This window comes from Salminus brasiliensis, chromosome 7 (genome assembly GCF_030463535.1).
Source record: "Salminus brasiliensis chromosome 7, fSalBra1.hap2, whole genome shotgun sequence".
Taxonomy (NCBI): Eukaryota; Metazoa; Chordata; class Actinopteri; order Characiformes; family Bryconidae; genus Salminus; species Salminus brasiliensis.
This window is the reverse complement of record NC_132884.1, coordinates 37,559,051-37,587,047: the sequence shown is the minus strand read 5'-3', so window position 1 is coordinate 37,587,047 and position 27,997 is coordinate 37,559,051. Positions and strand designations below refer to the sequence as shown.

At 40.7% G+C, this 27,997-nt stretch overlaps 2 protein-coding genes across 4 annotated transcripts in view; one reads left to right on the top strand and one right to left on the bottom strand.

Moving 5' to 3' along the window:
* The window catches only part of pltp (phospholipid transfer protein), a 255,466-nt gene that overhangs the window by 133,754 nt on the left and 93,715 nt on the right, over window positions 1-27,997 (top strand). Inside the window, exon 1 of one of the 2 annotated variants that reach the window (XM_072684847.1) lies at window positions 25,811-25,820. The exons of the other annotated variant lie outside the window; for it this stretch is intronic. The gene's annotated coding sequence lies outside the window, so the exon portion shown is untranslated. Of the gene's footprint in view, window positions 1-25,810; window positions 25,821-27,997 lie in introns of those variants that run through there. 2 annotated transcript variants of the gene reach the window in all.
* nfatc2b (nuclear factor of activated T cells 2b) lies at window positions 765-26,138 on the bottom strand. 2 transcript variants are annotated; one of them, XM_072684835.1, is made up of 10 exons: window positions 25,030-26,138; window positions 23,621-24,491; window positions 22,043-22,217; window positions 16,977-17,179; window positions 15,379-15,551; window positions 12,543-12,683; window positions 9,753-9,808; window positions 9,537-9,669; window positions 4,689-5,303; window positions 765-1,248 (listed from the first exon to the last, which is right to left on the bottom strand). In XM_072684835.1, the coding sequence occupies exons 1-10, from the start codon at window positions 25,154-25,156 to the stop codon at window positions 1,199-1,201; spliced, it is 2,544 nt and encodes an 847-aa protein (XP_072540936.1). In that variant the 5' UTR covers window positions 25,157-26,138; the 3' UTR covers window positions 765-1,198. The 2 variants fall into 2 exon arrangements, with proteins under 2 accessions (XP_072540936.1, XP_072540937.1); XM_072684836.1 differs by having other exon boundaries at window positions 23,621-24,488.

Below are 27,997 nucleotides of genomic sequence, written 5' to 3'. Positions count from 1 at the left end.
CAGGGTGGCTCAGCAGTGTAATGCGCTCCCACTATGGCCTGTGGTTTAAGTCCTAATCCCGAGCCATGTTGCTTTGCCATCAGCAGCCGGAGTCCAAGAGAGCGCAATTGGCTGCGCTCTTTCCCCTCATCGCTCTTAAAGCAATGTTGGCTGGCACAGGTATCTGTTAGGTGGGGAACCGGCACTTTCCTCCAAGCATGACGGCTGTCGGCTGTTGGGGGCAGTTCAAAAAGAGGTGGTGGTTGGCTTCTTGTGAATTGGAGGAGACGTGTAAAATCCTTACCCTCCTAGTGTCAGCATAGTGTAGCATTGTTAGTGCCACTCTCTGTTATGTACGGGTGGATTAATTGGCAGTAGCAAATTAGGAGAAAAAAGGAAAAAGGGAAAAACAAAATATTATATGTATATATATATATAGATATAATTATTTGTTTTTCCCTTTTTCTATATATATGTATATATTTCCTTGTCCTTTAAAAATGTCATTTCAGAAAAACAAACTTTTTTGGCATGACAGCAATGTTTTACTTGCACACACACAGCAGCTGTAATAAATAGATCAGATTTTCTTGCCTGTAAATATATAAAATATACTTTATCCAGATCAGTGTGTAAAAGAGAATCTATAGCAAACAAAACAACAGCAACTACTATAATGATCAAGAAACTGCAAAGTAAATCAAGGTAGTATTTATTTTAATCTTCAATACAGTGAATTTAATTCCAATATACATTCATAAATATATCTTTATAAAAATTGAGACTTATACGCAATGTTAAATGAGAACATCTGAATCTGTGCTGATATAAAAACAAAGGAAAAAAGACTAATCAACTGATATTGCTCAACATTTGTATTTTTTTCATACACATTAGAAAAGCTATAGGTTTTAAAGGACCAGCAAGTAACATTCTCTATTAGGTTGTAATAAAAAAACAAATATTACAGTAATATTAATACCTGAGATTAAAGTTAAAGTGTTTTCACTGTTTCTTAAGAAGCTTTTAGACCATCAGCCAAATGCATCACTTACAATTAATAAGCTCTACAGGACAATGTTACTGTCTGCCCCTTTAAAAATCTTTAGATATGAAATAAAGAGACCTCATACAGACATCAGGGCTAAAACATCTGCCTTCCAAGCAGGCCGTGGCTCTAATCTGGAGGAAGACTTGTGCTGATGTTCTGGGATGGCCATCACTGTTCGCTGGTGTGAACGGTCAGATCTTTTCTGATGACTTCATTCACTGTGAGGAAACGGGACAAACTTCATTACAGAGATGAAATATGTGAGTGTTTACATCCTCCACAGTCAAATGAGGCAATTCCTGGACCAGCCAGGCTCTGGCTGCAGCCGCCTACAGAATATTAAACACCCAGATGTTTAAGCTCTAGCTGTGTTATAGAGGCTCCTGTAAGAGCAGTGAGTGTAAAATGCGCAGTCAGGGATACTGCAGTATGGGCCCCGCCTAGATGAGCACTGTGCGTAGCTCTTCACTGGGGGGCAGTGTTGTTCATCAGCTGGCAATCTCCTAGCCTTTATTTGGCTTTGCTTCCTGTTGTTATACATGAGTGGGCTAAAATTGGAAACTTTTCTCCCTCTTCAGTCTAAAATTAGAACAAGGTGGCTGTTATAGGCAGCTCCGGGCCTTAAATAGAAGGCAAAGTGCCGCAGTGACACTTTCAACTCCTACGATAGCCACCAGCAACACTACAGAGTTACTGTAGTGTAGACGAGACTGTGCCTGTGGCCATCCTACGCATCACAGGATAAACATCAGTGTTGTCACTAATTAATCACCAACCTTCACGCTGCTTAACAGTCAAGCTGCTAACATCTTAACTTATAGACTGAACCTCTTCTAATGCAGCCAATGACACTGACATTACCCATAACCTTAAATGAGGCAACAGGCCAATCCTATGACTGTTTCAGTTTCAGAGCTATAGTAACTCCCCATCAACAAAGCAAAGAAAGCGTGTTTATTAACCAGGATTGTTTCGCAGTTGGACCCGTTGTTAAAAGATCAATAGTCCTCTCAGACCTGCGCTGTGCTCTGTTACACCAACTGGCAGTCTGATATTGAACTGGCTTTGCCACAGACTATTTAAAGCACTGACCCACATAGTGCACTCTAAAAAAGGGGCCATGCGTTAGAGAACAAATGCATACTGATCTACATTAGGCTGTGAGTTTTACCTTGGCACACGGTAAAGAGATAAGGGTCAACAACAAGGCCAGCAACCGGGGCAGTCTGCTTTAGCTTCAATAAAGCACTTCTCATAGCGGTTTTCGAAGTGTACTATGTGTATATTGGTACTAAATGTGCTAAATGAACTAAAACAAAAGTAGAAAGAGGAACCTGGAGATGGCACTGATCTGTGATCAGTGCTGGGACTGTCTAGAGATAGAAAAGACCTGAGGAAGTGTGTTTTGCTACTTTTGTACTTTTACTGTATTGAAGTACTATTGAAATCGAACTCCAGGTACTTTTACTCTGTTACATTTGTAATAGAAATAGTCACTGGACCATTCATTTATATATATATATATATATATATATATATATATATATATATATATATATATATATATATATTAATTGTTTTATGTATGTGTAGATTTTTACTTATGTATTCTTCTGTATAATATATTGTTATTTTGTAATTATTTATTTAATAAATGTATTATTTAATTGCTATTATTATAAAAGTTAACACATGAACATTATTATTATTATTATTTAACAATATTAATATTATTGTAGTGCTATTATTAATGTTGATATTTAAAACATATTATTTTATTATTATTTATTTAAAGAATACATTGTTTTATTGCTATTATTATATTATTAAGAGCTGTTATTATTAATATGAACCATATTTTATATGAATTTATTATTATTATTATTATTATTATGTGTTTTAAAAAATTTCTGTAGCCTTTAATTTTAGGCAAGGCATTAAGAACCTTTTTTTTTTATTTACAGTGGTGGCCTGACAAGTAGCAGAAGCCATGTGAGGAATAGGGAAATACAAAATAACTCCAACAAATGAACTCCACCTGTCCTTCTCTTGTTAATTAGTCCACTTCATGTGTTTTAATGTATTGAAGAAAAAAAAACATTAACATTAATGACATTTAGCTGACTCTCTTATCTTGAGTGACTTACAAGGTTACTCGTATTACAGAGGTGGGCCAATGTAGTGTTGGGAGTCTTGCCCAAGGACTCTTATTGGTGTAGCGCAGCAAAGTCACCCAGACCCAGACCTACCCCCCACATGGTGTGGTAGTTTACTGGCAGGTAGTGGCAATTTTTAGATCAAACTCATATTGGTCTAAAAATGAAACTGCCCACAACTATCCTAATCTGTCTTATGCAGAGTGTGTTCACTACAGTACACCCCCCCAAACAATGCAGTATTCCACACATTCACTGTGTTTTACTTTTGTGTACCTGGGTATGTTAAAATGTTCACTCTCAGCAAAGCTGTAATATATATAACTTTATACTTCTTATTCCATGTTGTACATTCAAACAGAATTAATACAGAATTATTTTGTTGCTGCCAGAACAAAACCTCATATTTACATTTTTGTAATTTTTCATTTACTCACAGACATTGAAAATAACAGCTGTCCATCATGTTCAGTCAGAATGTAATGATGAATAGAAATTGACTAAAATGAACTGAAATTGAAAAGTTTCTGCATATTTTGAGTAGGGTTGTCGTATGAGATTTTGATGATATAATAACCATCAAGTTTATGGTATCACGGTGTATAGTATCTCAATTTTTCTTCTTCTTCTTCTTCTTCTTCTTATTATTATAATTATCAGATACAGTGACCCTTATGTTTGTTTAACTACAGATGAAATGTTCTGATGATTATATAATGGAAGTATATGTAAGTCTCCCTTTTGAAAAAAAAAAAAAATACAATTTTGAGCTACTTTCTTTTTGGCTAATGATTATTTTCATTATGGATTAATCTGCTGATTATCTTCTCCATTAATTGATTGATTTTTTCAATACCGCTATTAAGCAAATGTACACAGTATGCTAACCATCAATGTTCATACCATGGTATACCTGTGGTATACTGCTGCAATGCTAATTTTGAGAACTAGGTCATGAGGGTCTCAATCATCGAGAAGATCTATTACATCAGGCAAAGAACCACAGAAGCATTTCAATGGTTCTTTGTGTTGTCGTGCTTCTGTATGTACTACAGCCTTTACTAAAGAACCCTTAAAGAACCCTAGACACTTTCTACATTTCACTGAAATGCTGTCCTGGGTTTGAATGTCCACTTTTAACTGAGTAAGATTTAGAGAGTGTTTTAATTTAACTTGAATCTCCTGCCACCCCTGGTTTCAGGCGAACGGCAGAAGAAAATGCTGGATCAGATAAAAAGAAAAAGTCAGAAAAAGAATAGATCCGCTCTGGCAGATCTACCAAATCATGCTTGAAATACCACAGAACTGCTTCCAGCAGGTATTTGTTCCTGTAGAGCAGAAGAGCATTTGTTTGGGCCTTGTTTTTGGTTTTGCATGTTACCTTTAGAGATGCTAATAAAATAGCTCCTATAGTATCACCCAGAACTCAAGAGTTCAGTATCTAGAAGAAGAAGCAGAAGAATTGCCATGGCAATGGTCATTTTTGGTGAAACCCTGCTTACCATCATCCAGATAGGCCTGGTCCAGGTTCTCCTGCTTGATTGTGACTCTTGCAGGGCTGCTGGTTCTCTGATGCTCCGCAGGAGAACGTGATGCCTGCTGGTTGTAGCTCTGCCCTGGAGGAGACCTCCCAGCAGTGGGAGCTGCTCTCTGCACAAATGCTCTCTGGTGAGCAATAGTAGGGTTGAACTGCGGCACATCCAGGCCTGGATAGACAGAGGCAGCCGCTTCATAGCCGTGCCCGGCCACAGTGTGCTGGTAGCTGGTGGGTTTGAGGTGGGAGGTTAGGTTAGCACGACTCTGGGAGCTGGCATGCACTCCAGGTGCAGAGTGATCCAGAGGAGGCTCGTAGTGGCCAGGGCTGCTGCTGTGGACTTCTATTTGGCTTTGGTAGAGGGCTGAAGGGTGCTGGAGCTGGTACTCTGAGGCTGGAGAGTAAAAGGTAGGGCTGGCCCTCGGGGAGACCGAGGCTGCCACAACTGGCATAGCACAGCTGCTGGTGGGGAGCTGGGTGGTGTGATGGCAGGACTGTGGAGAGATGCTCAAAACCTGGGACACGCTGCAGCCAAGCTGCCCGTACTGATACTCATCCGCTGGCTCGGCCTTTATCAGCGGAACTGGAAAGAGGACGGGAAAATTATTACTAGGATTTTTTGTATTATTAAATATGTCGTTCTTAATTAAGAAATATGGACATACACTACAAGGACAAAAGTATTGGGACACCTGCTCAGTCATTGTCTCCCAAACTCAAGGGTATTAAAAAAGAGTTCATCCTGCTTTTGTTGGAGTACCTGTCTTTACTGTTCAGGGAAGGCTTTCTACCAGATTTTGGAGAAAATTGCTGTGATAATTTGATTGCATTCAGCGACAAGAGCTGAATTAGTGAGGTCAGGCTGTTACAATGATCACCACCCTACCTCATGCCCAACTCCCAAATTATCCCAAAAATATTGGATGGAGCACCACTCATCATTCCAGAGAACACAGTTCTTCCACTGCTCCACAGCTCAATGCTGGGGGGCTTTATACCCCACTAGCCCATGCCTGGCATTAGGCAGCATGGTGCCAATAGGTTAATGTTTACCTGCTCCAGAGAGTCCTATTCAATACTTGTCTACAGGGACTAGACAAGCTATGTGTGTGTGTGTGTGTGTGTGTGTGTGTGTGTATGTGTGTGAATTTGCATATCTGTGCCAGCGATGCGTGCAACTTTAGGTAGCTGAATGCATTCATTAGCGTTGCATTCAGTAGAGAGAGTTACTCCAACAAAATCAGGATCAGCTCCTTTTAATACCCTTGATTTCAGAAGAAACATTAAATGAGCAGGTGTCCCAATACTTTTGTCCATACAGTATGATTTAACTCCAAAGCACATTGTTCCAGACACCCTGATCTTCGTCTTGGTTTTCTTTAGCAAGTCTTGCCCTGACGTTTTTTTCACATGATTGTATATCCCACTGATAAGCATTGTGGGAAGCACTGAACGCTTTCCTCAAACCACATTTAGTTACATGATCTTGCATAAGCAGTTTCTGAAACTTTATCTATAATCTTTCATCACGATAAACACATTTCAGGCTTCAGATGAGCATCTACTGCTGTTTTTTGATAAGATAAACCATGAGGACAAAAGTATTGGGACACTTGCTCATTGATTGCTTCTTCCGAAATCAAGGGCATTTCACTATAGTGATGATACAGCAGAGTGAAGTACAGGAGGGTGTGGGGTTGTATTGTAATGTGGCTTTTTGTTGCTTTACCCAGTAAATCTAATATTTTTGCCCATTTCACTTTTTGACATCTGGCAGTTGTTATTTACATTCTCTTAAACTTTCATGATGAACGGAACCATAGGAATTCTTAAGAAGTTTTTTTCTTGCTGTTTATGAGAAGGTTCTTCAGGTGCTGGTTCACCGGTTGTCCTTCTCTGAAGCACTTTTGGTAGGTACTGACCACTGCATACTCAGAACACCCCACAAGACCTGCCTAACGTCAGATTCGTACGCTTGCCATTTTCACTGCTTCCAACACATCACCTGCAAGAACTGACTGCTCACCTGCTGCCTAATACACTACACTGACAAAAGTATTGGGACACCTGCTCATTCACTGTTTCTTCTGAAATCAAGGATATTAAAAACGGTCTCTACTGTCCAGGGAAGGAGGCTTTCTACTAGATTTTGGAGGAGCATTGCTGTGAGGATTTGACTGTATTTAGGGACAAGAGCATTAGTGACTCATAACATACCCAAACATATTAGACAGAGCACCATCCATCTTTCCAGAGAACACAGTTCTCCCACTGCTCCACAGCTCAATGCTGGGGGGCTTTATACCCCTCTAGCCCATGTCTGGCATCAAGCAAGGTGGCAATAGATTTACATTTACCTGCTCCAGAGAGTCCTATTCTATTGCCAGTACTTCTCTACAGGGACTAGACAAGCTGTGTGTGTCAGCAGAGTCCAGCATCGGCCTTGTAGCTTCAGTGCCAAACTTCAGAAACTGTCAGTTGAACTGTGGATGTGGTTTGAATGAACACAAAATTAGTCGATGAGGGGTTACCTCGAACTGCACACTCCTGTTGTTCGTAGAAGCGCTTTGGACTAAAGGAAGCCCTTTAAAATGGCCTTCAAACAGAATGGGGTTTAAAACTGTGTGTGTTGATTTGGGCGTGCAGTTTGCACAAAGCTAAACCGATGAGTATAAGCTTAGCATTAGCCTTGTAGCTTTAGTGCAAAACTAAAGACACTAAAACACTCCGGACATTAAATTAGCTGATTAGCTACATTTGGAGTAAAGGGGACCTGATCTGTCATAGAATTATTGCTTTAACTTGCCGGTCAGTGGGCTTGGCTGCAGTGAGTCCCACCAACCGTGGCTTCACCTGTATGCCCTTTAATTGGTCCTAGAATCTTTCTTAAGTGAAAGATCAGACAATGTTTAAGAATATTTTTGAAGAACATCAATTTAACATTTTTCTTAAGCATAAAGTAAAGAAAAAAGCAGATCTAAGAAAACATTCTTGTGAATCCGGTCCCAGGCTTTTTGCCTGACAGTGGCAATATAATAACAATAAAAGGAGATGATGTATTTTTGTAGACAGACATTTTTTAGTAGATCAGCACTGCGGTCGCAGCCTGATATCTGATTGCACAGTGTATTGGCATGTGGCAACAGAGGCCTCTTTATCATTTGCAATGTAATCTAAATTTATAGATAACAGTGTGTCATATAGTGTCTGAAACCACAGGAGCAAGTCTTTTAAGACTGTTTCACAGTTTCACACGACTCCAGGTAAGCGGGGGTCGATATATGGGCATGCAGTTTGTTTAGTATGATTAGTTGATTAGGTTTGCAGTATGATATTCACTCACTGGTCAAATTATTATATATAAAGACCTATACACCTCCTCATACAGGTGTGGGGGGTGTTTTCGTGGCACTCTTGGTACCAATCAATCATCACTTGAATGCTACAACCTATTTTAAGGATACTATTGCTGACCATGTTCATCCCTTTATGACAGGACAACAGTGAGTTCAGTGTTTTTTTAGTGGCCGGATCAGAATAAAAGGACGTGGTAAATGTAGATAGACTGACATGGACCAGAATCTCCTGTGGAAGAAGGGTGTTTTAAGGGGAAAATAAGGCCCTACCACCCAGTATTAAAATTGTGTGGCCAAATGTTTCTGGACACCCCTTCTAATGAATGCATTCAGTTATTTTAGGTTGCACCCATTGCTGACACAGATGTACAAATACACACAAACAACTTGCCTAGTCTCTGTAGAGACGTACTGCCAATAGAATAAGACTCTCTGGATAAGCACATAGACATGAACCTACTGGAACTATACCTAACGCCAAGCGTGGGCTAGAGGGTCATAAAGACACCCAACATCTAGTACTTTTGGGATGAGCTGGGGAGCTGAGAGCTGTTCTACAGCGAACAGTAAAGACAGCTTAAAAGATCATCAGAATCTCTCTCCCCTTCATCATGGATATTTAGACCAGACGCTTCGTCCACAGAGCCACCAGCATTGTGGACGACCCCTCCAACCCCTCACACAGACTCTTTTTCTCACTGTTGCCGCCTGGCGGAAGGTACCGCAGCATCCGAGCCATCACTGCCAGACTCTGCAACAGCTTCTTCCCTCAAACTGTCAGACATCTCAACACACAAGGACTAAGCTGAGACCCCTTCTCACCTCACGCACACATACATACTTCATACTTTACACTCACATAGACATCTCTATTGATGCTCCCACCATGTGCCTACATGCACACCTATTAGGATGCTTAATGCTGTATACATAAGTGTTCACATATGCTATAAGCTGACTGTTTATAGCTATGTGTCACAGCATGTTACATACCTCTGCACTTTATGCCCACCATACACATTCGGTACTGAGTGCTGTGTCGGCACTGCACTGTCCTGTCTGTTTACTGTATCTAATGTACGTTGTATTTAGGGTATTTATTGTATTGTTCTAGTTCCATGTTTGCACTTAATCTATCTCCACAGTGTACTTGTACTCAGCTGGAATGACAATAAAAGCCACTTGACTTGAAGAAACAATGAATGAAAAGGTGTCCCAATACTTTTGTCCATATCGTGTATATCCCCTTAATGTTTTCTTTCATGATTTCCCATGACTGCAAAATATTTAAACATGATCAAACAAAGCCTGTCCTTTATTGTTTCATAAACCAGTCCTACTTTCTGTGTCACAGGGAAATGAATCATGTGACCTCTTCAGGCCATCTTATCTGCCTTGTGTTGCCCTGCTCTGTGCTGGGCTTTGAAGACACTAGGTCACAGTGGAAAGCAGAGAGTCACCTGAGAGAGGCATGTAGGTGAAATGCTGCGGCTGACTGCGCTTCCTCTTCCCGTTCAGCACGTAGAAGTTGACTTTGGCCGGGTGGTAGATGTTGTGGTCCCGGTATGGAGGAATTTTCACGTAGAGCATGTTCTGGGAGGGACACAACAAGCATTCAGCTCCTGACCGCACTTTTGTATCTGCTGCATCCAGACTCACGTTGGTTGAATACTTACAGCTTGGCTCTTTTTTCCATCAACTGCTGCTTCCGCCTCCCATACTTCCAAGCCGTCTGTAAGAGTCAAACAGTAAGACAGTAAGAGACGCTTTAGGAAGGGGCTCTAGAAAAGAACTCATTTCAACACTGTAATATTGATATTTTCCATTGCTCCTTCTCTCACGGTTCACAAGAACCCTTCACACCAATAATCTCTGGCTTCTGATTCTATTGTTCGGTGCCACAACAAACTCGACTCCCACTGCATCCTTTCCGTGACTCTGGTGCGTAGGCAAAGTCAGCAGAGAGTCCCTTTCATGTGCGGTGGGTGAAGCTCCCCCTCCCCTCACACCTCTGTTTGGCTGCCTACGCACTCCGTGTAGAGGAAAGGAAAGAGAAGACTCTGCTTGTAGATCGTATCGCTGCACGGCCTAACCACATCCTTTAGCACCACAGTGCACACCTCAATGGAAAATGGCGCTTAAACCTAGATTCAGTAACTAGTGAGAAAAAATGTCTGTAATATGTCTGTCTGTAATATCTCCGTGGTGTTCTTGACAGTGGAACCGTGCCTGTTGGTTTAAAAAGCACAACGTTTGACCTGGGGTTTACTCTGGCTGTGCACTTTAGACTTTCAGAAATGGCATTTGTTAAGGGTGGTTCCCCATTTTAACCCCATTTTAACACTCCAAGGACTTACTACACACTAAGGTGTATTGCTCAGTAACTACAGGGACTTCTGTACACACTGTTGTACGGCGCTATTCTTTGGTCACAGAGGTTTCTAATAATGCTGTCGGCCATTGAAAACAAGTAAAATGGCCATTAAAACAAGATGGGGTTTAAACCTTTTAAGTGTTTGAAATTATGAGCATGAGCACCTATGCTTTTATACTAGGCTTACTCTACTGGCCTTAATTTTGTACAAATCAAAATCTGGACAAAGATAAAACACACTTAAATAATCCAAATGCATGATTCAGATTTTAATTATATAATGGCAATGTACCAAATTAACACAGTACCATCTGTCCGGGGGTTTACTCTAACTGTACACTCCTTCTGTTTGCATAAGTGCTTTAGGCTTTAAGAAATTGCATTTTCAACAATGTGCTGATTGTTTTACTGTGTTTAAAATACAAATGCTACTTAAAACACGACCATGAAACCTGGAGGGGGCTCAAAACAGTCGAGTGTCAACCTGTGCACTTGTACTAGGTTTACTTGACTGGCCTTAATTTTGTGCAAATCAAAGCATCTGGATTTTAATTACAGGATGACAAAATGTTAAATTACCCCTGTAACAGATGACCTGGGGTTTGTACACTCCTTTTCTTTAGGCTTTAAGAAATGACCTTTTTAATGATGATCAAAAAAGCAAAGGCTACTTTTTTGCTACTTTTTGAGGGTGTTCCCCTTTTAAATGTCCATAAAAACTGGATGGTTTTAAAACTGCCATGCGCTGGAAATTATTAGCCTTGGAAATGTTCCATGCTCTTAACTTTATACTTAAATTAACCAGTGGATTTCTACTAGGTTTACTTGATTGGCCTTAATTTTGTACAAATTAAAATTTGGCCAAAGATAAAACACATTTGAATAATCCAAGTGCATGATTCAGATTTCAGGATGGCAATGAATCGAATTAACACAGTACCAGCTGCCCGGGGGGTTACTCTAACTGTACACTGCTTCTGTTTGCATAAGTGCTTTAGGCTTTAAGATTTGGGTGGTGCCTCTTTTTTAAAATGACCATAAAACAGTCAAGCCTAAGCACTGAGTTTAGTACCTAAATAAACCTGTGCATGTATGTTACGCTATATTGACAAAAGTATTGGGACACCTGCTCATTCATTGTTTGTTTTTTTAAGTCAAGGGTATTAAAAAGAGTTTATCCTGCTTTTGTTGGAGCGACTGTCTCTACTGTCCAGAGAAGAAGGCTTTCTACTAGATTTTGGAGGAGGAGCATTGCTGTGAGGATTCAATTGCATTCAACGACAAAAGCGTTAGTGAGGTAAGGATGTTCACGCATCCAAGTATTGGATGGAGCACCAACCATCATTCCAGAGAACACAGTTCCACTGCTACACAATCCTGGGGGGCTTTATGCCCCTCTAGCCCACACCTGGCATTAGACATGGTGCCAATAGGTTTATGTTTATTTGCTCCAGGGAGTCCTATTCTATTGGCAGTACTTCTCTACAGGGACTAGACAAGCTATGTATATGTGCATTTACACATCTATGTCAGGAATGAGAGCACTTTAAAGTAGCTGAATGTATTCACTAGAAGGGGTGTCCACAAACATTTGGCCATATAGTATAGGTTTACTGTTTAAATGGTCCATATGCATGATTCAGAGTGTAATTACAGGATGACAGTGTAGGCCTACCTTTTTAACTACAGCGAGTAGGTGTTGGCTCTGAGGTCTGTCAACTTTCTCTGTAAACACTGACAAAAAGTGACGTGTGTGGTGTGTGTGTGTGTGTGTGTGTGTGTGTGTTGCTGCTTTGCAAGCCTGTTATCTGGCTGTTTCCCGTTCTTACGCTGCTGCATCAGAAGCGCATTGACCTAACCAGACTACGGTGTACAATGCAAACCCACAGGCTGGCTCCAACCCGATATGCAAACAACACGAATACAACTCCAAAACAAATGACATGCTAATGTGAGCTACATGCAGAGAACAATGCCCTGGGGTCACATTGCTGTGCTTAACCAGCACTGCTGCTGATGATAGGAGAATTTAGTAGATATGAAGCTTGTGGTCCTACTAATGGGTTGGTTCTAGCTCAACCACATTACACACCTTGGGTCTTTTCGGTGAAGAGCACCCTCGACTCAGAGGTGAAGTTCTGTCCGGTTAGGATCATCTGCAGGCCGCCCAGCACTGAGCAGCAGTCCACATCTTGCCTCTCTACGGCTGGAAGCTCGTGGGCAGATCTTTGAGCTGCAACATATGGAACAGAACCAGTTCAGAACAGTCACAAATCATACATACATATAAAATCAGCCATAACATTAGCACCACTGACAGGTGAAGTGAAGAACATTAATCTTCATCTTGAAAATCTTCATCTACAGAGGCATCTGTCAAGAGATGGATATATTATGGTGTAAGAATCTAAGCCACTTTGACAAAGATCCAATTGTAATGGTTAGGTGATCTCTCAAACCTCAGGCAGGTCTTGTGGGGTGTTCCCGGTATGCAGTGCCTGCCTACCAAAAGTGGTCTATGAAAGGGCAACCGGTAAACCAGCAACAGGGTCATGGGCACCCAAGGCTTACTTATGTGATCCATGGAGGTCCCACCTCACAGGACTTACCACAGGACACCTTCAGAGGACTTGAACGGGTCAGAGCTGTTGTGGTGGCACATGGTGGGCCTACTTACTATTAGATAGGTGGTGTTAATGTTATAGTACAGTGATATATAGTAGTAAGTATATAGGATAGGATATAAGAGACACTTAATTATTGGCTATACAGCATGAACAGCACTTACAGCATAATCTAGACCTATCATATAGTGATCATCTAGTAATTTATCCATAACGGCCTGGTAATGAATGCTGGTGTGTATATAAAACTTTTTTCATGCTTTTAATACACATCACTTGCAAGAAGGTGCCTAATACATAGCCCCCCCCCACACACACAGTTATGTACGTTCTGCTCAGGTACGAATTCTGGGAAAGTATATTAACACTGGGGAACTCTCAGGCAACATGGTAAGGCTGTGTAATACAGTATTTCATAACTTAATTTATGAGGAAAAACACTGATAACTACGATCAATCTGTCAGTGTTAATCATCTGCTGGAGTTTAAATTACTGTCCAAGCTTAAGCTAGATTTCCAGAATAGGAGGAGTTCCAAGAAACCTTCCAAATTAGTCCGATTTCAGGCTTCACAAGAACACTAGCACACCAGTAAAGATCAGTGCTGTCAACTTAGGTTTAAAAAGTTTCATTGCATTAATCACAACAATATTCCTTGATTAATTATAATAAATCACAAGATAAAATGCTAGCTAGCACATCTGTGAATTTTTGTGGTGGGAGAACAAATAAATGCCTAATAAGAAACTTTTTTCCTTATAATATCTCTGAGAACTTCCTCCTCAAACATGATGAAGCTCGAACACAGAAGCTTTTTAAGACATAAATGGATGATCAGTCATTAGGCTGGATTAAGCTAAGGGCTAAGAGAGGTGCAGCTGTGTGTGTGTATGTGTGTGTGTAAGAGAATAAGGGTTAGTTATGATATTTAATCCATATTTCAGCAGAAATAAAGTGTAATCCACCCTCTGAGCTCAACAGTGGTGTTGCTGTGTTTACATCGCTAATAAAAGCACTAATACGTCACTAGCCTCTGTAAAGAGAGAGACCTAAGGGAGGAAGTTGGGGCCAAACTTGGTATGATGATTAATTTGTGTTAAAAAAAGATTAATGTGTCACAGTTTGCAGATTAATCGTGTGTGTTAATGCGTTAATGTTGACAGCACTAATAAAATATGAATAAATGTTTAACATAATTAAAATATATAGCAAAGAATTCTCAGGACTAGAGTTGAGCAGCCATATTATAAACTCATACTTACACAGTAAACGTTTTATCAATTCAACATAAGCTGAACAATATGGCAAAAATATTATATCATGATTTTTAAAGACTTTTTATGATAAATATATATTTATTGCATCAGTAGTGGCAGATTTTTAAACACTGCTATTCGAACTATCTTTTCAAAGTATTAATTTAAGTTGAATAAAATCATCTTAGCAGTGTAGACTGAACTGAAATTAATCAGCCATAACATTAGCACCACCTGCCTGAAATTAAGTATGTCCCCCTTGTGCCGCCACAACAGACATGACCATCCAAGGCATGAACTTCACAAGACCTGTGGCATCTAGCACCAAGATGTTAGCAGCAAAATCTCTTAAATCCTAAGTTGTGAGGTGGAGGCTCCATGGATTGCATCAATGAGCTCTAGGTCCCCATGATGACCCTGTCACTGGTTCACAGGGGTCCTTTCTAGGAGATCTTTTGGTAGGTACAGACCACTGGATACCACAGTAGCAGAGTACCAGTAAAAAAAACCTACAAGATCTGCCTGATGTTTTGGAGACGTTCAGACCCAGAAGTGTAGCCATCACAATTTGGCTCTTGTCAAAGTGCCTCAGATTCTTATGTGCATCAGTTTTTCCTTCTTTTAACATCTTCATCATCTAATACAAAAAAAATCTGTAGATGTAGATAATCAATGTTTTTTACCTCTCCGGTGCTAATGTTATGGCTGATCGGTGTATATATTCAAGAACTAGTTTCTTACAAATCTAGAGAAATATAATGGGTTGCAACATGAACACATTACCATTATTACTTCTATGGCATGTGGCAATGAAATGACCATCTTTTGTGACCCCCTAATTTCTGCATGGCATATTTGTTTTGTTTACAGGTGTCAGAACAGTTATGTATGAAAGTATGAGAGGTGCCTTTATACTGTATGTGTCCATTCCTGTGTTACATTTCCCGAACGAAAACTGTAGCTAATTTAATCTAAAGTAATGTAGTCTATTTGCGCAGAAGGGGGAAAGCCATGCTTTCAGAGGATTGAGCTGTGATTCGATTACTTACAGCACTCAATGGGATTCGAAGCCACTTGGAGAGAGCGCCATTGACCCCCAGGCTGAGGCACGTGGACACGGAAGACCAGGCGAACGCGGGTGTTCTTGCGTCCCACGTCGGTCTCACCTTTCCGCAGCTCGATATCAGCGTTCTTCAGCTTCAGGATGCCGGCACAGTCCACACTGAAGGAGCCAGATATAGTACAAACATGAATGGCATGTATACGGACAATCTGTAACAGCATCACATGACATCTGTCTGAAAATTTGAAGCAGGTTTGGGAAGGTAGGGGAGAGTTCTTTTTGCAACCTGACGCTGTCGGACAGCAATTTACAGAAACATTAAAAAATTAACCACAGGAAACAGCAAGCAAATAAGCCCAAGCAAACCTGGGGAAAACTCCCTCAAAGCTGAAGGAAGAAACCTTGGAAGGACCCAAGACTCACAAGTTGGTTAAACACTTTGGTTAAAACCACTTAAAAATGACTAATAAATGTATAAAGTCACCTAAACACAACATAGGACCATTATTGTGCTCAGCTGTACTGATAAAATGACTGATATGCCTAACAGTAGTAGTAATGATAAAAATAATATTCATGATGATGGTTATTAATAATAATCCTAATGAAAATGAGAAGATTGATAGTTAGAATCCATGTATATTAAAGCTCAGGTACAAACAGCCACCGTCGGAGTGTGTATGGGTAAGGGTCTTTGCTCAATCAGGCCTCTATCTATAACTAGGTTAACAGCACATGACTGGACATACACAACTGATCAATAGTCTCCACTTGGCTCAGAAAGGCCTCCTTTTCTCATTTAGCCATCTTCACCTGCAGTCAAACCCAGTCAAAAGCTTCAGGTCATCTCTCTCATCACAGCTGAAACTAAGACTTGGTCCAGTGTTAAGCTGCTGAGCTACAAAGTGCTGTCACGTAAGCCGGCCTTCACAGAAGCTCCTGTACCAGATCTCTTCAGTTTTCTCCAGTTTCCAGGAGTCTTTTAAGGGGGTGGAAACTTTACTCACCACACTCTGGCTTTATCTGGATTTTCTTGAAGAGGTATGAGTAATAATGGTCTGTCTGTCTTTCTTTGTTAAGCGTCATTTTCATTTCTAGTCATTATGAGAGCAATCCGAACGTGCAGTGTTGTGGAAATACTGTGGTAGAGAGTTCAGCAACTGACACTGTAAACTGTCAATTTTCTCATCAACTATAAAATGTTCATTTACTTCCATTTGCAAGTTGTTAACCAGTGATCTGTTCTCTAAAAAGGTCCTTTTTATTTTTTTTTTATAATTTACATTATTTTCTTAGATTTTAGGTCATATTTCTTCTTCAAAAGCTCTGGTGGTTTACTGCTGACCTTTGTACTGTTTATGGTTACAGGACTTTGTACCATTTCAGGTTATTCACTGGACTTCAGCTGCTTAAATGTCTGTAAAAACTGAAAAATTGGGGTGTTCTAAAACTTTTCACCAGCAGTGTGGATCCTGTGGACATTTCCATTAAGCATTCAAAACAGTGGCCCTTGTCCCAACCCCAGCACAAAAAAAATCCAGCACCTTCAAATCAGAGCAAGAAATAATGGTGTGTTATTCTCACACTGCCCGCATGTTGTCCTTGGGTTCCAGCGGCAGCTCCAGAACTTTGGTCCCATGAATTATTCTCTCATGGCTGCTGGTGGTGACGGTCTTGCCAGTGATGCGGTGGACCTGGTAGAAGGCGTGTGGCCTCACAGCCCTCTCATCAGCCGTCCCGATGAAGACCTGCAGTGCCAGAGCTTCTCTACCTCTGTATCCACGCAGCTGCACCCACATAAATAGCACAGTTCAGAGAAGCCAATCAAATGTTTCCCCCTTAGCCCCACATAGAGTCGCCAAGTCATGTTTGGTGCATGAAGCTTGTGGCTAACAAGTAATGGAAACTTATACCCCAGAGTGCAAGCCCAAATCATCACACTTGCTTCAAACCACACTGAGTTGTGAAGTGATCTCAAAAAGACTTGCTCGTGTGGTTTCTATCTATTCACTGTATGACATCATGTTGAATACAGAAGTGGCAGACCCTCTAATTCCAATGTTTTTTTCCAGTGTCTATAGATAACTGTGTGTCGTGCAGTCATAGAAACCATATAAGGAAGCCAACAACTTCCAGTACTTGTTCGCTTCACTCTTAAAAATAAAGCTTGATGCACTAGAAGAACCACTTTTGGTTTCATAAAGAACCATGTTTGTAATATTGTGAAGAAACTTCTAAAAGATAAAGATCTTGATAACTTGATTTTATTGATTCTTTATCAATTATTTTCCATATTGGTTCACACTCTTACAAAAATGGTTCACTATGGAACCTAAACTGGCTCATCGCTCCATTGAGCTACCACTATGGCCTGGGGCTCGCAAGGTTGAATTCTGAGCCATACTGCTTTGACATCAGTGGTCGAAGTCTGAGAGAGCACAATGCTAACTAATTAGTGCTAACTAATGCTAGTTGAAGACAAAATTGGTTCTTCTATGGCACCGCGCAAAGAACCACTTGAAGAACCTTGATTTTTAACAGTACATTAGCCTCGTAGCTCTGGTGCAAAGCTAAATGAGCCAACTTCATACTCCAAACATGTCGTGGTCAATCAACTACTAAAGTTTTATCACAGAAGATATCCCATCATTAAAGCACTGTGGAGCAGTGGAACGGTGTTCTCTGGAATGATGGTTGATGATCTATTCAATATGTTTGGGATAAGTCGGGAAGTTGAAGTTGATGACGTGGGGTGGTGATCATCCAACATCCTGACCTTACTAATGCTCCTGTTACTGAATGCAACCAAACTGAATCTGAATCACAGCAATGCTCCAGAATCTACTGGAAAGTTGTCCCTGGACAGTAGAGAAAGTTCCCCAACAAAAGCAGGATACGCTCTTTAATACCCTTAATTTTAGAAGAAAAAAGAAAGTGTCCCAATATAGCATATAGCATATCTTTAGAGACTTCATTAAAGTTAGGTTTTCATCTAAAGCACAACAGTAAAAAACTGAAACTGTAAACAGGAATTTCTAGTAGATCAGATCTCTGCATGAACAGTCTGGTATTTGACTACACATTGTGTGAGAGGCATACAGCAACAGAGGGCTCTTTATCATTTGCAGGAAAAATTTTAATATAGGAGAGGAGATAACGTCTTATAGTTGTTATGAGAACCATAACTGCCACTGATATCAAACGTTTCATATAGTTTTTTTAAGTGTAAGATTTGTGTTATATTCATTTCTAATTAGCTTTATTTACAGGAAAACAAATCATGGACATATTTGTGCCAATATTTGTATAAGAGCTGCCTTGTTGTTATGTCAGCAATTATCAGCACCCAAACCTATAAAAAGCTAATTCCCCCATCAATAAAGTACTATCTATCTATCTATCTATCTATCTATCTAACTGTCTGTCTGTCTGGCTATCTATCTATCTTGGGTAACAACACTGCCTTCCTCGTGGCAGACTAGGGTTCCTCGGCTTTGCAAACTCACCACTAAATAAAGCTAAATAGCTCAAATGTTATAAACACTGATGTGTGAAGCTTTCCAACAGTAACAGCTTTCCAAAGACAGCAAAGTGTCTCCAAACTTATGACAACCAGTGTACATTCAATGTATCCTAAACCAGTATCCTGCACCATTCTGTAGATGTCAGACGAGGCTATATCCCAGATACTGGAGGAACGGTCCAGATAGCAAGGTGATCAGACTCGGCATTTTCGGTTGAGGTAATATTGAGGCAAAATAACAGGGTGGTAAAAATGCTTGTAACACCACATCTCAGCATTTTCTGTTGCTAACTAACTAATGTCACACGCTTACTATTTATACATTAAACAATGACTGAAATACTCAATACATGCATTCAACAGTACTGAGGTAAGAAACTGAGGTAAGAAAAAAAACCTCAATTACATAAAAAAATTTAATCTATCAGTGATTATTGGTAATATATGTTGGTTCTAACTAAATATTGATTATTTTAAAGAATGAACTAAATTACCTTTACATTAGACTGTGGCGAAATACCTGGCTATGACTGAAAATTTAGCCAGCTAGGTAGTTAGCTATTCACTAATTCACAGCCAGGTATTTTGCCACAGCCTAATGTAATATCCTTATCCAGAGCGACTTACAAGGTTACCTGTATTACACAGGTGGGCCAATGCAGTGTTAGGAGTCTTGCCCAAGAACTCTTATTGGTGTAGCGCAGCATAGTCACCCAGACCGGGAATCGAACCCCAGTCTCCCACGTGGTGTGGTAGCTCACTGGCAGGTAGTGGTGTCATCCATAGCGGCACACCAACCACCACTAGCCACGCACTATCCACGCTGATGTTACTTAGCTCCCCATGCTCATGACTAATGCGGTTAGTTCGCTAGCTATGTCTTCAGCTGTTTATGGAAATGCATTACTTTCACTCAGCTGCTCAGATAACGTCTGCCTAGTGCAGCTAGTGTACCTTTTTAGTCATGAGCATGGGGAGCTAGCTAACATTAGTGTGGATAGAGCGATTTTAATTATCATGAGGAAAATTGAACAAGCTGGGTAACATTATGTTGGATGATATCCAGCTGCCCTGTGTGAGACAATGGAATGGCCTTCTGTGACATTGTGGGCAAAAACACCAAACACCAAATTTCCATAGACAAGAACACCACAGGTTCCTTGATAACAAGGAGTTACTGTGGCTACAAACATGCAACCCCCACCACAAACACACTTGTACAAACGTACGAGAGATGGCGTATTGATACCGGGTCAGTATCAGCAGAAAAGCCTGGACTGGATAACAGGAACAAAAAGGGAATAAATCCATTCCAATCCTGTAAGACCGGCGGTCTTTAAAGGTGGCCCAGCATGGAAATCTGTATTTACCTTAGCATAGCTGAATAATGACAGAGTTTGGTACATGGAAGAGACAAACACTGAACCTCAAACATTGTTGTTGATCCAGCGGAACCAAAATAGGGCTGTAAAACAAGCCAAATCCAGGACCCGGATGCCAGGTGAGTGGGTGCAAGGCTAAGAGCTAACCTAAGCTAGATAAGGTCACACTGCACCAGGAGGACACTGAGAGGACCCAGAGAGGACAGCAGCACTATCCCGAAAGACTTGGGAATAAGTACATACAATGATTTGCTGCTGTTAGGGTGCTAAGCTATACTAAGATAGGCTAAGCTATGTAAACCAGCCAAAAAAACAAAGCTTGTTTCAGTCTGAGGGTGGTAACAGGGTGGTAAATAGGCCTGTAACACCTTGTCCCAAACAAAGTCACATACTTACTATTTATGCTTTAAAAAACAACTGAAATACCATGAAAATATGCATCTATGGTACCTTCAATGAACCAATACCCAATAGGTTTCGAAAAAAGAAAAAAGAAAAACACACAGGCTGTGACAGAAATAGATCCCTACTCCCGCATTAGCATTACTCTATATAGGGAGGGACTATTTAGTTCACTAAGTAGCGCTAGAAACATAGATACATTCAGATGCTTCCTCATTATCATCATCCCGCATCAGCACCAGTAGCGTAAACAATCGCATGTGAGTGTCTGAGCTCCGTACACACACACACACACACAAACTGAATAGTGAATTGAAGGTAGTAAAATCTTTGTGCTTCGTTGATCACAATGTTGCTTAGAAACATAAGCCTGACATCCACGCCGTCCAGTGGCTCGCAACTATCACTTACCCGAGCAAATTTAGTTTAGTTATGTTTAGTTATAAGAGACTCGCAATGCATTCTGGTCCACATTCAGCTGATGTAGAGAGCTACTCTGGTCACTAACAATTCCCAGTGCATTGTGGGAGATTCTATTGCCCACAAAATCACGTTCAATGGCCGACATACTCATTAATGGCCTAAAACATAAACAGGGGTCCATTTCGGTCACAGCTGTACTCTCTTCTCACCTTTTCTGACATCACCCGCTTTGCTCCTACTCTACCTCTACTCAGCCTTTTACAAATTTGCATACAGGGGTGGATGATATGGCAAACATATGAAAAAATATCACAATACTTAAGTGAGAGATGTGTACTGAAAATACATATACTGGCATTCCCATATTGGCGCATCCCCAGTTTCTTAATTTATTTAAATTACTTTTTTAAATTTCATTTAATTGTATCCAAAATGATTATACTTTATAGAATAACACAAAATACTACACAATATCACAATTGTCACGATATGTCTTGATACGTCATGATATTTGTCAGATAAAAAGTGCCAGAAAAAAGATACAAGAAATAATAAACATGCCACATAAAAATATAGCAAAAGAATTAATAAATAATACAAAATATTAATTATAAAAATGTATTATAAAATAATATTTCCAATAGAAATGTATTACTGTACATACTGTACATTACATAACTGTAATTATGTAATGTACTACCTAAACACTGGTTGTTGTTCTTTATAGGCTCTCTATAACTGGTCTATATCTATTTTTTTGAGTATGCAACATGAAGTCATTCAGTGTTTTGTGGCAATGCCCAGTGTCCCATCCCCATCCCCATCCCCATCCCCATCCCCATCCCCACTCTCTCTCTCTCTCTCTCTCTCTCTCTCTCTCTGTCTCTCCCACAACACACATATTCTTCATAGCACTGTACCTGAACCACAGGATGGCCTCCAGGAGGTGAAGTTGCTCTAACAGCCCCTCTGCTGCCCTCCGTCTCGTACTGGGCCCGGTGGTACGTTCTGGGCTGAACCTCTATGCTCAGCTCATACTGATCAACGCTGCTGGGCAGAGCCCACTCCAGAGCAGGCCCAGGCGCCACAGATACACTGAGAACCAATAAGGAGATAAAGATAAGATAAAGATAAGAGATAAAGCCTCCATGAAGGCAAGTATCATAAATCACAACATTACCTGAGATGCTGCAGCTGTGTGGAGTGAGGGGTTCCTTCTCTCATCAAACACCAGAATTTACCCATTCAATAAGAGAAAGAATGACGACTACGATTTTTTTTTCTGAAAAAGGGCTCGATGCTTCACAGAATATCATATTTCCCAAGAAGTCAGTTCGATTTGATTATGTTAGGGATGAACAATATTACAGTAATTACCTAAGTATTGGCAGATAATATCGAAAAAAAGATATCGTCATTGGAGAGACGCTTAGATTCGACTTATATGAATATTTGATTCTGTATTTATTGAACTTTTATGGAACAGCAGACTGCACTTAATATCTGCATTTTATTATTTTTTTCGGGAACCATACAATAATACATGCTGTATTCTGCGGTAATACTGATCCAGGTGGATTTAGTCTTCGACAAGTCTTTATTTATATGAAATATTTCCATTTAATATAGCCAATTTGCATATCGGCTTCAGTCAACTCCTATATCAGTTCGTCCCTAACTATTTTTTGAAATTCACTGAATAAATAAAAGCGAATTTAGGAACTACATTCGCAATAGTGTTCAGTCACAACCAGGTATTTTGCCACAGTCTAATGTAAAATTGCACTTTTCACACTAATGTTAGCTAGCTCCCCATGCTCATGACTAAAAAGGTAAACTAGCTGCACTAATGCGGTTAGTTAGCTAGTTAAGTCTTCAGCTGTTTATGGAAATGCATTACTTTCACTTAGCTGTTCAGATAACGTCTGCCTAGTGCAGCTAGTTTACCTTTTCAGTCATGAGCATGGGGAGCTAGCTAACATTTACTGAATAAATTCACTGAATAATTAAAAGCGAATGGAGGAACTATAGTCGCAATAGCGTAAAGAGTAAAATCCGTATTTCTAGGCACATACAGCGATATCTGGGTCGTACTGGGATCAGCAGATAGCTGCTTAATCTGTATCATGATTGGTAAAATGTTTAGATTTGATCGATGTGTCAATCGATTTTTTGCTTATTCATTGACTATTTCACTAAAATATCTGTATTATATCAGTTTTACCGCATTTAAAACCCTCTACGAATAAATGTTACATTTTTTATTAAGTACCCGTCTGAAGCTCTACATTGTCTACATAGATAAATAGAGACGTGAGATGTGTACTGAAAATACTGATATACTTACATTCCCATATTGGCGCATCCCCAGATTCATTATTTATTTGAATTATTTATTTAATTTGATTTAATTGTATCCAAAAAATTATCAAATGTTATAGAATACTTTTCTTAACCATTTCAATGCATTTTCACACCCCTAACATTTAGTGATTTACCTGCACATCCCGGAGGGCAGCTGATTGGGCCAGCTGAGGGGTGGCATGACATAGAGAGGCTCCATCACAGGTTCCCGCTTCACATCTTGAACAGACGGACAGATGACATGGTCCAGTTGGCTGTAGACCAAGAAGTCCTCATTGGGTCGTACAATCTTGGTGGGAATGGGTTTGGTCAGGCATCTGTTAAAACTGTCGCCAAACTCCTCCAGGTTGGCCAGGTGGTCGTAGAACTCATCCTGCTCCTCTCTTCCAGAATGGGGAGAGGGGCGCTTGCCCTGCGGAGAGGTCGAGCGCGACCCTGGCCGCGAGGAGGGCTGGCGGCAGTTCAGGAACGTCTCCTCCGTGATGCTCGTGCGTGGAGATGTGGTGGGCGAGGTACGGGGAGACCCTGATGCATGGATGGCCTGAAGCCTGGGGCAAAGTTCAGCCACCGACACCGCAGCCAGACCGCTGCCGCTGCCACTAGGGGATAGCTGAGGGGAGCAGACCTCCGACTGCCAGCTGGTGGAGGAGGTGCTGCTGGCTGGGCTCAGGTTCTCCCTGTACAAGGTGTTCTGGTACGGAGGAACGGTGAGCCGCCGGTTGATGTCCACCGGCGCCGTTTGCACATGGTCGCGGTGATGGTGCAGGTCGGAGCAGGTGATCTCAATCCTGGGACTGGAGGCAGGAGGAGCTCCCGCATGGGATGAGAGCGAGTGACCAAGAAGGTCTCTCAGATCTGAATGATGGCAGGCGAGGAGGTCCTCAGAAGACGGGTGATGGTAAGAAGGCTGGTTGAGGGACAGATCGTTGTATGCAGCACGGGCCTCATCGGTGCAGAATGAGGATGGGTGAGCATCAAGGTGCGACTGAGGGTCGACGTCATCTGCTGACAAGCATAGAAGGTGACATGGGTCAGTGTTTTGATACTGAGAGGAAGAAAAGACGAATTTGCTGGATGTTTTTTTTTTTACATTATTGAGGAGGAACCCATTTAACATGCTATTTAAGCGTGGAAATGCAACCAACGCTTTACCAACGTTTTATGGCAATGCAAATGAGTGTTACTTCTCAAAACCTACCAGGAATGAACAAAGCAAACGTACTGTAGATGTTCCAAGGAGGTTTAGAGGACGAAACTGAACCACATCTGCACTGTTTTGACAAGTTTAGGTTTATAGAAGTTATAATAGATCACTGTTTATATCTCAATACTTTAATACTAGCATCAGAAAACTGATACAACATATTGAACCATCTCTAAAATACCTAAAATACCTCAAATACAATTACAATAAGTACTGTACAAAGCAAATACAGGTACCACAACAGTAATGAAGGCAAATACTGCAAAAATAACAAGCATCCTGCATCAGAAGCCATCAAATACAACTTTTAACCTTTTAAACTTCTATCCAACTACTGACCTTGATCATCCTGTGGCAGGTCATTCCCAGCCTGACCATATAAGAAAAGAGGGAAATGAAAGTCCAGTTCTTCTTGGCCGTTCCCCGCAGAGAACGAGGCATCACTGTTTTCATAGTTAGTACTCATCTGTGGTCTCCTTCTCAAACTCAGAGCGCACAAACGCTGCCCAGAACTTCTCCAACGCAGGAAGACGGACTCTGGAGTAATGAGGAGTAATAAATAACGGGGATCCTCACGGAGCTCCGGCAGATTCGCAGCTTACCGGCGAGGGTTAGACGCTTTCTCAGCCGTCCAGCTGAAACCACAACTCGACTAAGAGCTCGCAAAGGTGATGTGCGCAAAGGGGAGCAGCAGCAGCAGCAGCAGCAGCAGAGACTTCCTGTTTAAAAAGAAACTCCTCCAGCAAGTTTGTGGTAAACTGTCTCACAAGCGAGCAGGTGACCTACACTACCTCTCAAATGGCTCCCTACGTCCTATGTAGTGCGCTAAATAAGGCAGAAACAAGAAGCTTCTTATTCCAGTTTTGGGTTCCACCTTAAATGCTGGTGCCTGTAAGAGCTGCACCATTTAAGGTGGAATGAAATTGAGAAGAAAAGAGCTAGTGCACTAACCTGTGTCTGTGTCTAACCTGTGTCTGATTATAGGTGCCTTTTCCCTTTCAGTTGCTTTACTGACACTGCTTCATCTGTACTGTCCAAGCATGGCACCATCATAGGGTAAATACTCGAGTACCCTGCTGAAGCATCCTCCTCAAGGCCAGCTGTTGCTGCTGTTAGCTGGTCTCAGATGGTCTAAGCTGGTCTTTGATAAAGCTGAACCTCAATGGGGAAGAAAAAACATGCTGGTAAGACTACGCCAGTAGGTCCTGACCAGGTACGCTTTCCTTGGAGTTTGATGGATTAGCTGGTCTACCTTGACCAAGCTGGTCGTCAAGATGGTGATACTGGTGGAGTATTTAAGGCTATGCTGGTCAATCAGCAAGGCCATGATGGTCATCCTGTTCTGGGTCAACCAGCATGGGCATGCTTGGTCAAAATGGCCATACTGGAAATAAAAAAAAACCCTATGCTGGTCTAGAGCTAAACCGGTCAACCAGTTTGACCAGCTTGGTCAGCTGGCTGGACTGTATAAAACAAACAAACAAAAAAAAAACACAGAACACACACACACACACACACACACACATATATATATATATATATATATATATATATATAAATACACATATGTAAATACACACACACACACACACATATATATATATATATATATATATATATATATATATATATATATATATATATATAAATACACACACACATATATATATATATATATACATATATAAATATATATATATATTATATATGTTTATATTTATATATATATATATATATATATAAATACACATATATAAATACACACATATATATATATATACATATATAAATATAAATATATATATATATATATATATATATATATATATATATATATATGCACTAGGCAAACAACACAGAACAATAACCAAAACACCTCTGCTTATTATACTTTTATATTTTGCAAAGAATACATTAAAAAACAATTAATAATAAATGAATCTACTTTCAAATGTCTCATATTGAACCCTCTGATCAAAGTGCAGTGCACTAGCATGCTACATCAGCTCTAAATGCCTATTTAAAAGCATCTATTTTTGGTTTCAGAGTAAATTAAATCTTAAAATAGTCTAAACTAAAAGTGTCAGACTGGAAAGCCACACAACATCACCAGTAGAGGGCGCCATTGCATTGTCACCAGCTTTAATGGGCCCAGGGTTCCAATTTACCAAACCTCAGGTAAGTAAGTTATTACTGTTGATGTATACGTGCTGGCACAGATATGACCTATATGTTATTCAGCGTATTGAATTGCGTGGGCAGTTCTGCAAAAGTTTGTGCTGACAGGTGTGAATGACGCAGACTGCTGGCTTTTGTTCTCAGGATGACTGTGCCATTTGCGTCTGCTCCTCAAGTGGGTTTCCTTCAGTCTTCTTGAAGTGCATGTGTGTGACAGAGGCATCGTGTTATTGTCCACAGCACCACCTGCTGGTCTGCTATTCTGATTTCTGCTTCAGTTCTGCATTAAGCCAGTTTATCCAGTGATATGCAAAAGTTTAAGCACCCCTGATCAAGAAGTCTGCTGCTCGTCCGAAGTCTATGCACAGATTGTCACTTATGTTTAAGTAGGGAAACTCTGCAGGCCATGGCAAACCTTGGTAGTCCGCTGTGGATTTAGAAGTGTGTTTAGGATCATTAAGCCATTCTCATTTCATAGTCAGCTTTTTTACAGACAGTGTGATCTCAGATAACATACCCATGTGGGGCCTGTATGGGGAGCCCAACTGTGAACCAGAAAGTTTTGCCTATGGGTTTCGCCAGTGTTGGTTCCACATTCAGATGCCCACCAGGGTCAGTGATGGGATCAGGAGGGGTTAAACATGGGCCCCATCTAGGTTGTACACTGTACATGGGGCCTAGATAGGACCCATGTGAGATTAGGATAGCCTGTCACAGTGGGGCCCATTTAGGAAGTCCCAGTAACATGTACACATGTACAAACAAACCCACTCAGAGCCCATGCCCACCTGGAACCCACCTGGAACCCACCTGGAACCCACCTAGCCCACGTTCCACCCATGTGAGCCACACATGAGCTTGCTGGTTGGGAGGTTTACTTCCAGAATTTGCTGGTATTTAATTGAATTCATTCATCGTTATACCAGAGAAAGGTTCTACGTGCCACTGGCTACAACACAAGCTCACAGCATGATGGATCCTCCCCCACACTTAACAGTTGGAGAGGTGTTCTTTTCATGAAATCCTGCACTCTTAAGCCTATTCTCCAAATATACCTTTGCTCATGACGACCAGAAAGTAGTATTTTAACTTCAACACTCCACAGGACTTGTTCCCAAAATAAATGAAG